General features: G+C 42.1%; 1 protein-coding gene and 1 non-coding gene across 5 annotated transcripts in view; both read right to left on the bottom strand.

Moving 5' to 3' along the window:
- LOC118673816 lies at window positions 1–157 on the bottom strand. The gene has a single exon (XR_004973490.1). It is a non-coding gene; the product is annotated as a U1 spliceosomal RNA (small nuclear RNA).
- A 685-nt stretch (window positions 158–842) lies between these two features.
- DAP3 (death associated protein 3) overlaps window positions 843–14,544 on the bottom strand; it is a 30,380-nt gene continuing 16,678 nt past the window's right edge. For 3 of the 4 annotated variants that reach the window (XM_036343788.1, XM_036343791.1, XM_036343790.1), the window contains 11 exons: window positions 13,546–13,668; window positions 10,310–10,411; window positions 8,437–8,545; window positions 8,207–8,299; window positions 7,193–7,323; window positions 6,491–6,571; window positions 6,242–6,400; window positions 4,742–4,801; window positions 4,333–4,422; window positions 2,146–2,263; window positions 843–1,188 (listed from right to left, as the gene is read on the bottom strand). In XM_036343788.1, coding sequence (XP_036199681.1) covers window positions 1,103–1,188; window positions 2,146–2,263; window positions 4,333–4,422; window positions 4,742–4,801; window positions 6,242–6,400; window positions 6,491–6,571; window positions 7,193–7,323; window positions 8,207–8,299; window positions 8,437–8,545; window positions 10,310–10,411; window positions 13,546–13,668 — 1,152 coding nt within the window. In that variant the 3' untranslated portion in view covers window positions 843–1,102. The remainder of the gene's footprint in view (window positions 1,189–2,145; window positions 2,264–4,332; window positions 4,423–4,741; window positions 4,802–6,241; window positions 6,401–6,490; window positions 6,572–7,192; window positions 7,324–8,206; window positions 8,300–8,436; window positions 8,546–10,309; window positions 10,412–13,545; window positions 13,669–14,544) is intronic. The other variant, XM_036343789.1, reaches the window with a different exon arrangement.

Below are 14,544 nucleotides of genomic sequence, written 5' to 3' on the forward strand. Positions count from 1 at the left end.
GGGGGAGAACGCAAATGCAGTTCCCACTACCACAAATTATGCAGCCGAGTTTCCCACATTTGGGGAAATCACGGGGTCAGCACATCTGGAATGCAGTGTATCCTCACCTTGGGAAAATCCCCTTGTGATCATGGTCTCTCTCCTGCTAGATAGGTATTCCATGTCTTTTTTTTATGCTACTGAAGGGCTCACTAAAGTCCTGGAGCATCCTTATACTTGTATTTTGAACTCTCTATCTGATAATTTGCTTGCTTCCATTTCATTTAGTTCTTTTTCTCAAGTTTTCTCCTGTTTTTAAATTTAGGAACTATTTGTTAGTCTTGTCAGTTTGGCTTTGTTTGTTTCAATGTATTAGGTAGAGATGCTGTCTCCTGTACTTGGTAGAGTGGCCTTATGTAGTGAAATAGAGATAAGGTGAAATCAAAGAAGGAAATAGGGTAAGAGACCCTAAGTCAGATAGCAATTAAGTGGTAGATTTGTGACTCAAAACTTTGACTCTATACCAAAAACCTGGGTATGGTCAGACAATTTAACTCTATTGAAACTTGGTCAGACAATTTAACTCTATTGAAGCTTATTTGAGTAATTATTTCTCAAATCTCCCAAAGATGGTACACAGCTAGTACTACTCTATATGCATTAAGGACAAGTGAATCATTACACACAATGCATTCTGTCGGGGTTTACTACTTAATTCTTTTGGGAGCCTGTATAAAGGGGCTGTACTGTACAAAGCTGCCGGATTCAGGTGGAGTGTCAGTAAGGTTCTCAAGGACCACCGATAAAAGTGTAAAATTTGGCTAATCTGAAGACTCTTCCCATCGTATAGATCTAACACAACATTTTAAGAAAGATAATTTATTTTTTAGGAAAAGAGGCACAATTAAAATGTGAAAACCATATATAATAGACTGATATTAGTTTCAGGAACAAGAGGATGTCTTATTGCCATTATAGTCACTTTACCAGGAACCCATTTCAGCCAAGTTGGGAGTTGATTTGCAGTACTGTCCAGTCTCATGAGCTGTGTGTGTGCTGTGGGACGTCCCATCTCATTGGGCCTGTGATGTCCATTGCCTTCCATGCATGTTGTGGCCTTCGCCTAGAGGTAGGCACAGAGCCGCTCCAGCTGCCCAGGATTCCCATTGCTTAGGAACAGCAGCTCCTTTTTCCCTTCTTCCGTGTGAGCTGAATGGAGTCAAGCACAGATAATTGGCAGTTTTCTCCTGAAGTATTAAGTTACACCCAGAGAATTCTGCAGAGGCTACATTATCTAGATTACATTCTGATGTCATCAGCACTCCCAGAGACCTCACTGCTAGATCCTTCATCCTAATAAATGATTATATTTTCTATGCACATTTTCCCTTCCTGTCTCTATTCTTCCAGTCCAGCATTTATCTTTCCCATTATTCCACGATTATCTTCTGGACTTTAGGACATGGTCAAATCTCCCAACCACCCCAAATCTCTCCATTGTGCTTCCCAACCCATCATGTTGCAGCTGCTTTATACTCTTTCCTTTAGTAACATATTCCAGTTACAGCTAATTCTCTATGACCTATCGATAGACCAGCCTTGACTTTTCCTCTATATCCTCCTCCTCCTCCCTGTCCTCAAGCCGAGGGCAAGGATAAAAAGAACAGCTCGAATGCTCTCATGTACAAGAATAGGACAGATAGAGCAAAGATTTGGTTTGATGGGGCGGCGGGGTTTAGTCTCTTACACAGTCAACTATTCTGAGGGTGTCCTAGCATATGAGTCAACTGAAGTTTGTTGAATGATGAATAAATGCAACAATGAACAAAAAAGATAAAAAAACAAACAAAGAAAAATGCAACAACGAGAGTGTGGCCAGCAACCTGAACCAAGTGACTGGGCTGGGTTTGGCCTCCTCTCTTAGCATGAGCATTTTATTGTAGACTACTCTGAGAATTTTGGGAGAGATATAATGTCTTTTGTAAATTAAACCTTACCCCTTCCCCCCTTCTGTATCATGTGATCAGCCAGGAAGAAGTCAAGATAAAGGGAATAAAGATGAAATACAAATAACACACTACTCTTGAGGGAAGAAGAGGTCAAGGTGTTGACAGTGGGGCTCTTCCTGACAGATAAAGTCCTTATAGAAAAAATTAAACAGCTGACCTTTTTCATGTTGAAGCCAACTGTTTTCCAAATAATACTGAATACAACTTTCAAATTCTTTTGGGTTATAGTTGCCAACCAGGATAGGAATAAAGGGGTCCAAGGCATCAAATCCTTCCTGGAAAAGAAAAAGGATAAAGATATAGTAATTGTTAAGTAACACACAGGGCCTGTACGCACTAGGTCAGTGATGGCGAACCTATGACACGTGTGTCAGGGGTGACACGTGAACTCAGTTTTTTAGTTGATTTTTCTTTGTTAAATGGCATTTATATATATAAAATAAATATCAGAAATATCAATCTTTGTTTTACTATGGTTGCAAATATCAAAAAATTTCTATATGTGACACGGCACCAGAGTTAAGTTAGGGTTGTTCAAAATGCTGACACGCCGAGCTCAAAAGGTTCGCCATCACTGCACTAGGTAGTGCTTTTGGCCACACATACTCTTTTAAAGATAATCTCTTTTCCTTCTGGTTCATCTACTACATGTTGCCTGTGTGTGTGTGTGGCTGTTGCAGGCAACTGTGTTCTATGTTGACCTCATTAGAAATTCAATTAAAAAAATATTTTTATTGACTTCAGAGAGGAAGGAGGAGGGGAGAGTTAGCTAGAAACATCAATGATGAGAGAGAATCATCAATCGGTTGCCTCCTACACGCCCCCAGCTGGGGATCGAGCCCACAACCCGTGTATGTGCCCTTGACTAGAATCAAACCCTGGACCTTCTGGTCTGTAGGCCGATGCTGTATCCACTTAGCCAAACCAGCCAGGGCACGAATTCATCTTGAAAATAAATTCTTCTCTATCAGTATTCCATGGCTTAGAAATGGTGGGTATTAACATTGCCCAACCATGGTCCAGAAGGTGCCTTTAACTGGGTGTTATTAGTAGCCCATATGCATCCAGGGTAAGCTTAAAGGGGCACCTACTGGCCAAATTTAAGCATCGAAATAAATAATGGTAGTAAAAATTAAGAATACACATGTCTGTACTGAAATAAATAAATATATAAGGTAGAAAGGAAAACTCTTACATATAATAGAAAGCCAACTGATACATTTAGAAGAAATGATGGAACTAGAACATATCTATTTTGCTATTATCATGATAACTAATTTAGGAAGAATCACCAATGAGTACTAAAACTAGTAAGGAGAAATTTGAGGAGTAACGGGATATTTACCTAGTCTCAAAATATACATCCACAAGGTTATTTATTCACTGTAAAAGTAAAATAACAACTTCACTGAGGAGAAACCAAATGGATGCCACCTTAATTATGTGTTCAAAGTTAACATTGCTAGTAGTAGGAGAAACAGGTTTCATGTGCCTCCTAATATTATGCACTAAGAGCACACATCCCTTCTAATATCACATATAATCAGGAGAAAAACATCAGACAACTTCATAAAATAACTCCTAAGATAATTGGCATGTATTCTTCAGAAATAAAAATATTGCCCTAATCTGTTTGGCTCAGTGGATAGAGCGTCGGCCTGTGGACTGAAGGGTCCCGGGTTCGACTCCAGTCAGGGCCATGTGCCTTGGTTGCGGGTGTATCCCCAGTGGGGGATGTGCGGGAGGCAGCTGATCGATGTTTCTCTCCCATCGATGTTTCTAACTCTCTATCCCTCTCCCTTCCTCACTGTTAAAAAATCAATAAAATATATTTTTAAAAAAATTAAAAAAAAGAAATAAAAATATTAAGAGTATAGAAGACAAAGACTGAGGAACTGTCCCAGGTTAAAGGAGACTAAAGACACATGACAACTGAGTGTAACACACTGCCCAAGACCCTCTTTTTTCTGTAAAGAATATTGGGATATTCTGTCAAAACCAGAATAAGTTCCATAGGTTAGGTTAACAGTATTATATCGATGTCAACTTTCTGATTTTGACAGCTGTGCTTTGGTTATATATTAAGATATCTTTGGTTTTAAGAAGTACACATGATTTTTAAATAAAGAGGCATCCTCAGGTTATTGCCACATATTCAGAAAAAAATGAATGAAGAAGAAGAAGAATAAAGCAAATATGATTAATGTTAACATTTTAGGAATTTGGGTGAAGTCATATAGGAATATAATTTTTATCCAAGTCTGAAATTATGTAAAAAAAAAAGAAAAAGATGTCTTTAGACAGAATGACTATCTAAAGGAAACAAGTTTTTCAATGGTTTGACCTTTCCCAGCAGTTCCTGGGGCAGATAGGCTTTCCGGGGCTTAAAAAGAGACCCAGTCTGGCTCAAAGTCATCACAATGGCACCTCCATTCTGAAAGAAAGGAGAAAAAGACAATTAGAAAAAGCTAAAACAGATAGAAGATCTAAAAACACTTTGAACAATTGTAAGCAAAGTAATTACACCAATATTTAAATAAAACGGTTTTGAATAAGCTTACTCCAGTTAAATGGAAAGATTAGAAACCAAATATATAGATTTTAAATTGGTACAGTTACGGGAATTAAATGACATAAAAGAACGTTCTGTCCATAAAATTAGAGACTGCAAAGTGCTAGGAATGACATAGTGGAAGATCTTTGAAATGAAAATACATTTCTCTCTGAAATATGTTAGGCATCATATCACTCACCCAGTCATTTTTCACCATCTTCCTCAGGTTGTGAATAAGTGCCAGTTCCTCTGCAGCGATCTGCACATTGGTCAGTGTGCAGGGGAGGAAGAGGTGGGAGCAGAAAGAGGCCATTACTTGCTTTTGCCTGGATGCTTCCCTGAGACAAATTACTAGTAATTGGTAAAGACTAAAAAATCTTCAATTACTACGTAACCATAAGTAGAGGCTGAAGATAAGCCTGAGATAAGCTACAGAGCTGTTGACCCTAAAACTACTGTGCTTCTGGAGTTTAAAAACAGTCCCCAAGGGCGAAAACACCCACTGTCTCCAAATACCCCCAAGATACTTTTTTTTTTTTTAATATATTTTATTGATTTTTTACAGAGAGGAAGGGAGAGAGATAGAGAGTTAGAAACATCGATGAGAGAGAAACATCGATCAGCTGCCTCCTGCACATCTCCTACTGGAGATATGCCCACAACCCAGGTACATGCCCTTGACCGGAATCGAACCTGGGACCTTTCAGTCCGCAGGCCGACGCTCTATCCACTGAGCCAAACCGGTTTCGGCTCCAAGATACTTCTGATCTCTTTTTACACCACATAGCCTCATTTTGAAAAGAGAATAGAAAGAAAAAAAAATGTACTAGTAGCTTCTGTTGTCATGCTCTTTTCAAATACTGTCCCTTCCCTAGATGGTTTGCTCAGTGGATAGAGCCTCGGCCTGCGGACTAAAAGGTCCCAGGTTCGATTCCAGTCAAGGGCATGCATCTTGGTTGCAGGCACATCCCCAGTAGCAGGTGTGCAGGAGGCAGCTGATCGATGTTTCTCTCTCATCGATGTTTCTAACTATCTTTCTCCCTCCCTCTCTGTAAAAAATCAATAAAATATATTTTTTAAAAAAAATACTCTCCCTTAGTTTTCAATGGATAGTGGAACTTGGTATCATCCTCTAAAAAAATTGACTTTAGCCCTGATTGGTTTGGCTCAGTGGATAGAGCGTCGGCCTGCGGACCAAAGGGTCCAGGGTTCGATTCCGGTCAAGGGCATGTACCTTGGTTGCGGGTACATCCCCAGTGGGGGGTGTGCAGGAGGCGGCAGATCAATGTTTCTCGCTCATCGATGTTTCTAACTCTCTATCCCTCTTCCTTCCTCTCTGTAAAAAATCAATAAAATATATTTTTTAAAAAATTGACTTTAGAGAGAAGAGGTGGGAGAGAGAGAAAGAAACATCAATTTGTTGCCTCCTGTACTTGCCCAGACTGGGGCTCAAACTCACAACCTGGTATGTGCTGGCTGGGAATCAAACCCACCACCTTTTGGTGTACAGGACGGTGCTCAATCAACTGAGCCAAACCGGCCGGGGCTGTCTCAGCTCCTTTTGATGCGATTTTCACTATACATCTAATTCAAATATTCCGAGGCAAGAAAATATATTGTATGTCTACTATGCCCAGACTATATATAATGTGGCACCAGAAACCAGAGAAACCAGAGCAGAGAAAGTCAGTTTTCCTACTGGACTTTTATCTTCTCTTTTCAGCGTGGTCCTTCCCCAGAGAGCATTGACTCCATCCACTGCCACCAGGAGGTGAAAAATACCCAAAGAACTTTGCCTCTTTAGCTCTTTGAGCACAATCCCAACGGCGTCTGTGGCGTTCCTCACCCGTGTTATACCCTGTAGCAAAAGGGAGAGTGGCTTACAGTCCAGCCTGTCTGTAAGAGGCCTTCTCTGGTATGGCACAGTACACAGTATCTTTTTTGATACCTGTTCAACTACTTCTCCCAGAGAACTGCCTTTCTCAATGCTTTCTCGCTTATTCCAGACATACTTCTCTTGAATTTTTATCTAAAGCCAAACAAAAGGTTGTGTTATTAGGAATCAGTTTAAATCTATTTTTCAAGCCCTATAAGAGGTCTATCTCAGTATGGAAGTGAATGCTATCTAGCCGATTTCTGCCTGGAACTTAAAAACAAACACACACACACGATTCTGACTATAAAGGTCCAGGATAAGACCTTGACACCTACATTTTTAATAGGCTCCTAGATGATTCTAAATATCTAGGTTTGAAAACCTCTGGCCTAGAGATCATATTCAAGAATTACTAGAATAAAGAGTAATTTTACCAATACATTTCTGGTTCCAAAAAAGATTTTATCTGGAGAAAATTATGTAGTTAGAATATGCTTTAGAGAATCTGAGCCTGTGACCTTGAAAAAGTCAGTTAATTAATTTGAACTTCAATTTGCTACCCACAAGAAGGGAACAACCTACTGATGGCTCTATGGGAATGAGTTTCAGATTGTGAGCTCACTGTGAGTAAAATACTATATATGCAAGAAGTAGAAAACGGTATAGTTATCTCAACCATGATACTAGTTCTCCAGTCTACTGGTACTTGGGGCACAAAGGAGATACAATCTATTTAAAGAATGGCTAGCACCAAACTTCTGGGAGTCTCATCACCTGATTCAAGAAACGCTCATTTGTAGTTTTGAAATTCTTCAGCCAGACCGAAGCCTCTAAAGGTTGATCAAAGCGCTGCTTGTTGTAGGAGGACTGCAGAAGATCCCGGCAGTCTTTCACCCAAAGATGAGCTACAAAAAGGGGGGCGAGGGGCACAGAGAACAAAGTAGGCAGGAATTAACTGTATACAACACAAAATACTCTATTAACTGTAAGTCATGGGGAATGACTTTAGTGTCCTATATATTTCTTAAAGCCTTGTTTCCAAGGTTTATTTTAGATTAAACATTATCATTACACTCAACACACACGGCATGCCAAGTGAATTAACGGTCACCTCAGCTTCCTGGTAGTTTCTAGAGATAGTCATAGTGTGTGGATGCACAAACACAACAAGGAAGGATATGTACAAAGAACGAGAGTTTACGTTTTAAACTCTAGAATGCTGATTACCAGTACCATGTCAGTTTCTCTGGATATGATGGCCTAATGCCTGTGATGACCTCTAAGGTAGGAGTTTATGCTCTTGGGCATCACATATCAAAGTGAGGACTGCTGGGCCAAAGTAGTTCATTCTTATTATCAAAAGGTTCCAGGAAGCTTTCAGCTGAATTTCTTCTTCTTTTTAAAAAATAGGTTTTTATTGCTTTTAGATAGAGAGGAAGAGAGAGGTAGACAGAAACATGGATGAGAGAGAAACATCAACATCAATGGGCTGCCTCCTGCAGGCCCCCTGCTGGGTATTGAGTGTGCAACCAGGGCACGTGACCTCCTGGTGCATGAGTCAACCAGTGACCCACACTGGCCGGGCAGCTGAATTTCTTGTTGCATTTACTTCACCTTGCACCTTGCTTGTCAGTAATATGAAGAAATTATGAACTAGTTTAGATGAGTCTGTACCTGGAGCAAAGGCCTCTCCTGTAGCCATCAGAGAGCCCTGTCCGAAAGTTAAAGCCACAACGCTCCCACAGCAACAGGATAACAAACCCGTACAGTGAAGACAGAAGTTCTTACCATCTGGAATATGCAGTATCAGCCAGTCCTGTTTTGCACAGAAATGAATAATATGGCAAAGACTGAGTGTTTTTCCTGTTCCTTTTTCCCCATCTAAAGCACTTGCTGTTAAAGAAAACATTACCAGAAGGAACACTTCTGCTAACAAAGGGTACACTTGCATTTCTTTTCTCACATTTGAGGGAGGAAAGCACTGGCTTAAGACAGCCCATGTAGGCAGGAAAGGATACACAGAACATATCGTACAGCTGGATGAGCAAAATTGGTGTTTTTCAGGTAATGCAGAAGCTCTAGGGCTGGTTTCCTTACCATCAGGCAAGCTTCATTGAATGTCTTCATCTAATAAAACAGGGAAGGAGAAAGGAGAGAGTGGGTGTGGAACTTCTAACCTGTTCTTGGTATGCACACTGAGCCCAATATAGCAACAAATTGTATATTTTTAATTTATGCAGTTAGGAGGGGTTGAGTTGATTCTGATTTTGAAAATATATCCGTATATGATAATTTAGCTAAAAACTGAAACACATGATCTCACACCAACTAACGTAAGAGTCAGCTTTTGACTGTATCTGTTATGAAGTACAGATATTGCATCAGTTAATTGAAATCTACAAATAATACAGACATCACACAACTACCGGTAGGTATTCCACTTAGAGTTGATGTAAATACTAAAAGCATATAAAATGCTACTTAATGCTACTTCTAGCATGGCTCAGTGGTTAAGTGTTGACCTATGAATCAGGAGCTCACCATTTGATTCCCAGTCAGGGCATATGCCCAGGTAGCAGGCTCCATCCCCAGTAGGGGGCGTGCAAGAGGCAGCTGATCAATGATTTTCTCTCATCATTGATGTTTCTTTCTATAGCTCTCCCCATCTCCCTTCCTCTCTGAAATCAATAAAAATATGTTTTTAAAAAGTCAATGGAAAAAAATATCCTCAGTCAGGATTAACAACAACAACAACAAGGAATAATTTCTGAGGCTGAAAATAATTCAGCAGGAGTTAGCAAAAAGAACCAATCATGTCAACAAAATATGCTTGCAGTTATTCATGATTTTTTTTTTTGGTTAATCCTCACCCCAGAATATATTTTCCATTAAATTTTTTTTAGAAGTGGAAGGGAGGGATGGAGAGAGGGCGAGGGAGAGAGAAACATTGATGTGAGACACACATCGATAGGTTGCCTCCCGAACACAACCCAACCAGGGCTGGGGATGGAACCTGCAACCCATGTATATGCCCTTGACTGGGAATCAAACCCAAGAAAGACCCTTGGGTGTGAGGGCTGACACTCCAACCACTGAACCACACCAGCCAGTGTGATCATGAATTCTTTATTGGCTACAACACAACCCAAGCAACTCTTTGGGTTTAAGTTATGACCACAAATCTAGAATTTTCTGAAAATTTGTGAAATTGAAGAACATGATACATCTAATCCAAACATAATTTCTATATGTCTTAGGAATACATTATAATTTTGTTTTTCTATAGCATATTAACTATTTTCAGGATACTTTTCTAAGGAAAATATTAAATCCATTTTTTTAACAACTATTTAAATATTCAAATTTCCCAAAACCTGTTAGGTAAGGAAAATAGCAGAATATTGTTTATTTGTTTAAGAATATTTTGGCCCTAGTCAGTTTGGCTCAGTAGGGCATCGTCTTGCAGACTGAAGGGTCCCAGGTTCAGTTCTGGTCAAGGTCATGTACCTTGGTTGTAGGTTCCTTCCTGGCCTGGGATCTGGTTGGGACTTATGCAGGAGGCAACCAACCAATGTGTTTCTCTAACACTGATATTTCTCTCTGTCTTTCCCTCTCTTTTCCACTTTCTCTAAAAATCAATGGAAAAATATCCTTGTGTGAGCATTAAAAAAAAAAGAATATTTTGCCTGCCCCCAAAAAGGATTTTAATCAGTTAAACACAGATAAACATTGGCTTAAAGTAATAGCATCATTAACAAAAGATGAATTCATCTATTGTTTTAAGATTCAAGTTTCATTTTTTTATAGTTTTCTATTCATTTCATCACATCACTTTGGTACAAACAGCTTGTGTTCTGGGCTCCCTCCAATTCCCTCCCCTGTTCTGAGCACCTGCATTGCATATCGAGGAGGCAGGCCATGGGGGAATATAGTCTTCATATCCTGGAGGGGTAAGTTGTAGTGCTGACCCTCATGCTTCTCCTCATGCTTGGCCTATGAAATAAAAATGCAAACAGATATAATGGGGCTGTAGACAAAGTGACAAAGTCTTTGAAAAGTGGAAGGGGCCTGATAAACAATACTGAGGAAACATTCATCTCTCAGAATTGAAAAGCATATCTTTCATTTCTTATCTTAAATAAAAAATATGCTAGTTGTTGTCCCCAAATCCAGTGTGTATATACAGCTGGGGTTGGCCTGAATGATGAAACCAGTTGCCCAGCAACGTAAACCCTAGATGTGGAGGTAGCAGTGACAATTCTTGCCATCTGGATTCTTCTGTGCTGTGTATAGAGATGATCTAGTCATGTGACAAGATCATCTGCATGCTGCTGTTTCCATAGAAACTCTAGAGGAATTGGCAGATGAAGAGACTATATTCACAGGGAATGGCACTTTGATGATTTCATTCACTTATTCTATTTCATTTTGTGCTTTTGAAAGTAGGTGAACACTGGAGATATAAATAAAACATACCCTGCTGAGATAGTGTTTTGGGTAATGAATTATTTTTTTTCCTCCCACATGCACAGAAGCATATGTTAAGATGGGGAAACTCAGAGAGTAGGAAAACAAACAAACAAAAGCTATTGGTTTTCTTCACATTTAATCACAGACCTTACAATTAACTTCATTTATGAGAGGCAGCAATAATGCTGGGGAAGGAGAAAAAGAAATCAACATCTAGTCTAATGGGATCTGAAGCAGAAAATACAACACTGGATACCACTGTAATCCTAGCTTCTGCTGACAAACTTCATTTTAAATGCAGCTCTTCTCAACAAGTCAAGTTGCTTCCTTCTCTAGAACTAGGAAATCCACTTAGAAAAACAGATAGAAAATAGTCCCAGATGGGTTATTACAGGGGTGGGCAAACTTTTTGACTCGAGGGCCACAATGTGTTCTTAAACTGGACCAGAGGGCCGGAACAAAAGCATGGATGGAGTGTTTGTGTGAACTAATATAAATTCAAAGTAAACATCATTATATAAAAGGGTACGGTCTTTTTTTTTTTTTTAGTTTTATTCATTTCAAACGGGCTGGATTCGGCCCGCAGGCCGTAGTTTGCCCACTGCTGGGTTATTAGGAAAACTAGGTTCTGTAACTGCTCTGCTGTTTTCTTGGACAAGTTAAGTTGACTTCTTTAGAATTTTGCATACCAGTCTATACTATGGTTGACTATCGTTTTTAAAATAAAGTTTTATTGGAACATACCATTTCCATTTGTTTATAACAGAACTAAACAGTTGTGACAGAGACCACTGTGGATCATAAGCTTAAAATTTTACTATCTGGTCCTTTATGGAAAATGTTTGTCAACCCATCATACAGTAAGATCAATAATATCTGCTAAATTTAACTTCTGAGGAATTGACTTAAGTATTTACTATGTGCCTGCTCTATCCCCAGCAAAATCCTTGGCATAAGATGAATTCAATGGCAGGATTAAATGAGAACAAATGTGGACTGACCTGCCTAAGTGTTTTATCTATATACTAGAGTCCTGGTGCACAAAAATTTGTGCACTCAGGGGGAGAGGGGTCCCTCAGCCCAGCCTGTGCCCTCTCACAGTCTGGGACCCTTCAGGGGGATGACCACCTGCTGGCTTAAGCCCGCTCCCTGGGGGATTGGGCCTAAGCTGGCAGTCAGACATCCCTCTGGCAGCCCGGGAGCCCTCGGGGAATGTCCACTTGCCAGTGGGGAGCAGGCCTAAGCTGCAGTCGGACATCCTTAGCACTGCTGCTGAGGTGGGAGACGCTCCCACCACCACTGCTGTACTGGCAGCCGTCAGCCTGGCTTGTGGCTGAGCAGAGCTCCCCCTGTGGGAGCGCACTGACCACCAGGGGGCAGCTCCTGCATTGAGTGTCTGCCCCCTGGTGGTCAGTGTGTGTCATAGTGACCAGTCATTCCCAGTCAGTTTGCATATTATCCTTTTATTATATAGGATAGAGGCCTGGTGCATGGGTGGGGGCCGGCCTGTTTTCCCTGAAGGGTGTCCTGGATCAGGGTGGGGGTCCCGCTGGGGTGCCTGGCCAGCCTGGGTGAGGGGCTGAGGGCCGTTTTCAGGCTGGCCACACCCCTTTCAGGGTGGGGGGGGTCCCACTGGAGTGCCTGGCCAGTCTGGGTGAGTGGCTGATGGCTGTTTGCAGGCTGGCCACAGCCCCTTCAGTGTGGGCGTCCCCACTGGGGTGCCTGGCCAGTCTGGGTGAGGGGCTGAAGGTCATTTGCAGGCTGGCCAGAGCCACCTCAGGGTCGGGGGGTCCTGCTGCGGTGCCTGGCCAGTCTGGGTGAGGGGCTGAGGGCCATTTTCAGGCTGGCTAAGCCCCCCAGCGGGGACTCTCACCCCATGAGGGTGTGGCCATCCTGGGTGAGGGGCTGATGGCTATTTGCAGGCTGGCCACGGTCCTCAGCCACCCAAGCTCTCAGTGGAGGCTGGCTGGAAGCAGGTATCTGGGATTTATTTGTCTTCTATAATTGAAACTTTGTTGCCAATAAGCGGAGTCTACAGCCAGCTCAAAGCAGGCGGGAAGCTTGGCTTCCTCCATTGCTGGGGCAACCAAACTTCCTGCTTGCTCCAGCTCCGTGGCTGCTGACCGCCATCTTGGTTGGGTTAATTTGCATATAGTTGCTCTGATTGGCTGGTGGGCGTGGCTTAGAGCGTAGCAAAAGTATGGTCAATTTGCATCTTTGTCTTTTATTAGTGTAGATATAAAAGCCTAAGAGACTGCTATAGCCAAACTACTGGTACGACCAGAACGACTGGTCAACCAGTTGCTATGATGTGCACTGACCACCAGGGGGCAGATATTCAACACAGGAGCTGCCCCCTGGTGGTCAGTGCGCTCCCTTAGCCAACCTCCTGAAACCCCTCCCCTCCCTGGTTGTCCCCCCCCCTCCCCCCCATAGGCCTCGATCACCAGCCAGGCTGAGGGACCCTACCCAAGCACGAAATTGTGCACCGGGCCTCTAGTGTTATAATACCAGACAGGGGGATGGGGATGATCTGGGTTCCAGAATACTGTCTTGGGTGCATTGTCTGACTACATGTACATTTTCTTGATATGTAAAATGACAGCAGTAGAGATTATAAGCACTGAAAAAAATTCATATACATATTAGCAACTCACCGGGTCATTCTCACTGGTGCAGGAAATAGCTCTAGGACTCTCAAATGAAACCTGGTTATCCAGGTGAGCAGCAAGGCTCTGGGGTGCCTGGGTCCCCAGGCGCAAAAAATGTCCAGGGTCCAACTAGAAAAGAAACCATGTTAGTGTTTTGTAATTTTAAAAAAAATATATTTTATTGAATTTTTTTACAGAGAGGAAGGGAGAGGGATAGTTAGAAACATCAATTAGAGAGAAACATCGATCAGCTGCCTCCTGCACACCTCCTACTGGGGATGTGCCCACAACCAAGGTACATGCTCTTGACCAGAATCGAACCTGGGACCTTTCAGTCCTTAAGCCGACGCTCTATCCACTGAGCCAAACTGGTTAGGGCTAGTGTTTTGTAATTATAAAGTTTATGCTTGCTACCACACTTAGTTTTTAAGCAATATCTGCAACAGGGAAAAATGCCACTAACATACATTTTATTTTTATGTAAAATGAGGATCCTTGTACTTATTGTAATTCTCTAAGTATAATCACATTACTCTGGCTCTGAATCTATTTCAGCTTATGTTGCTACTAGAGGCCCAGTGCATGAAATTCATGCACTGGGGGGAGGGGATGGGGGCGGGGGCCCTCAGCCTGGCCTGTGCCCTCTTGCTGTCCGGGACCCCTCAGACATCCCTTTCACAGTCCAGGACCCTTGCTCCTTACCGTTTGGCTCGCTGCTCCTTAGAGCTCCTTAGAGAGGCTCCTGCCATCGCTGCTGCTTGCCAGCCGTGAGCCTGGCTTCTGGCTGAGCAGTGCTCCCCTTGTGGGAGCACGCTGACCACGAGGGGGCAGCTCCTACATTGAGCGTCTGCCCCTGGGTGGTCAGTACACATCATAGTGACTGGTCGTTCTGATTGTTCCACCATAACGGTCGCTTAGGCTTTTATTATATAGACTAGGGGCCCGGTGCATGAAATTCGTGCACTGGGTGTGTGTGTGTGTGTGTGTGTGTGTGTGTGTGTGTGT

The sequence above is a fragment of the Myotis myotis genome, unplaced genomic scaffold (assembly GCF_014108235.1).
Source record: "Myotis myotis isolate mMyoMyo1 unplaced genomic scaffold, mMyoMyo1.p scaffold_m19_p_18, whole genome shotgun sequence".
Taxonomy (NCBI): domain Eukaryota; kingdom Metazoa; phylum Chordata; class Mammalia; order Chiroptera; family Vespertilionidae; genus Myotis; species Myotis myotis.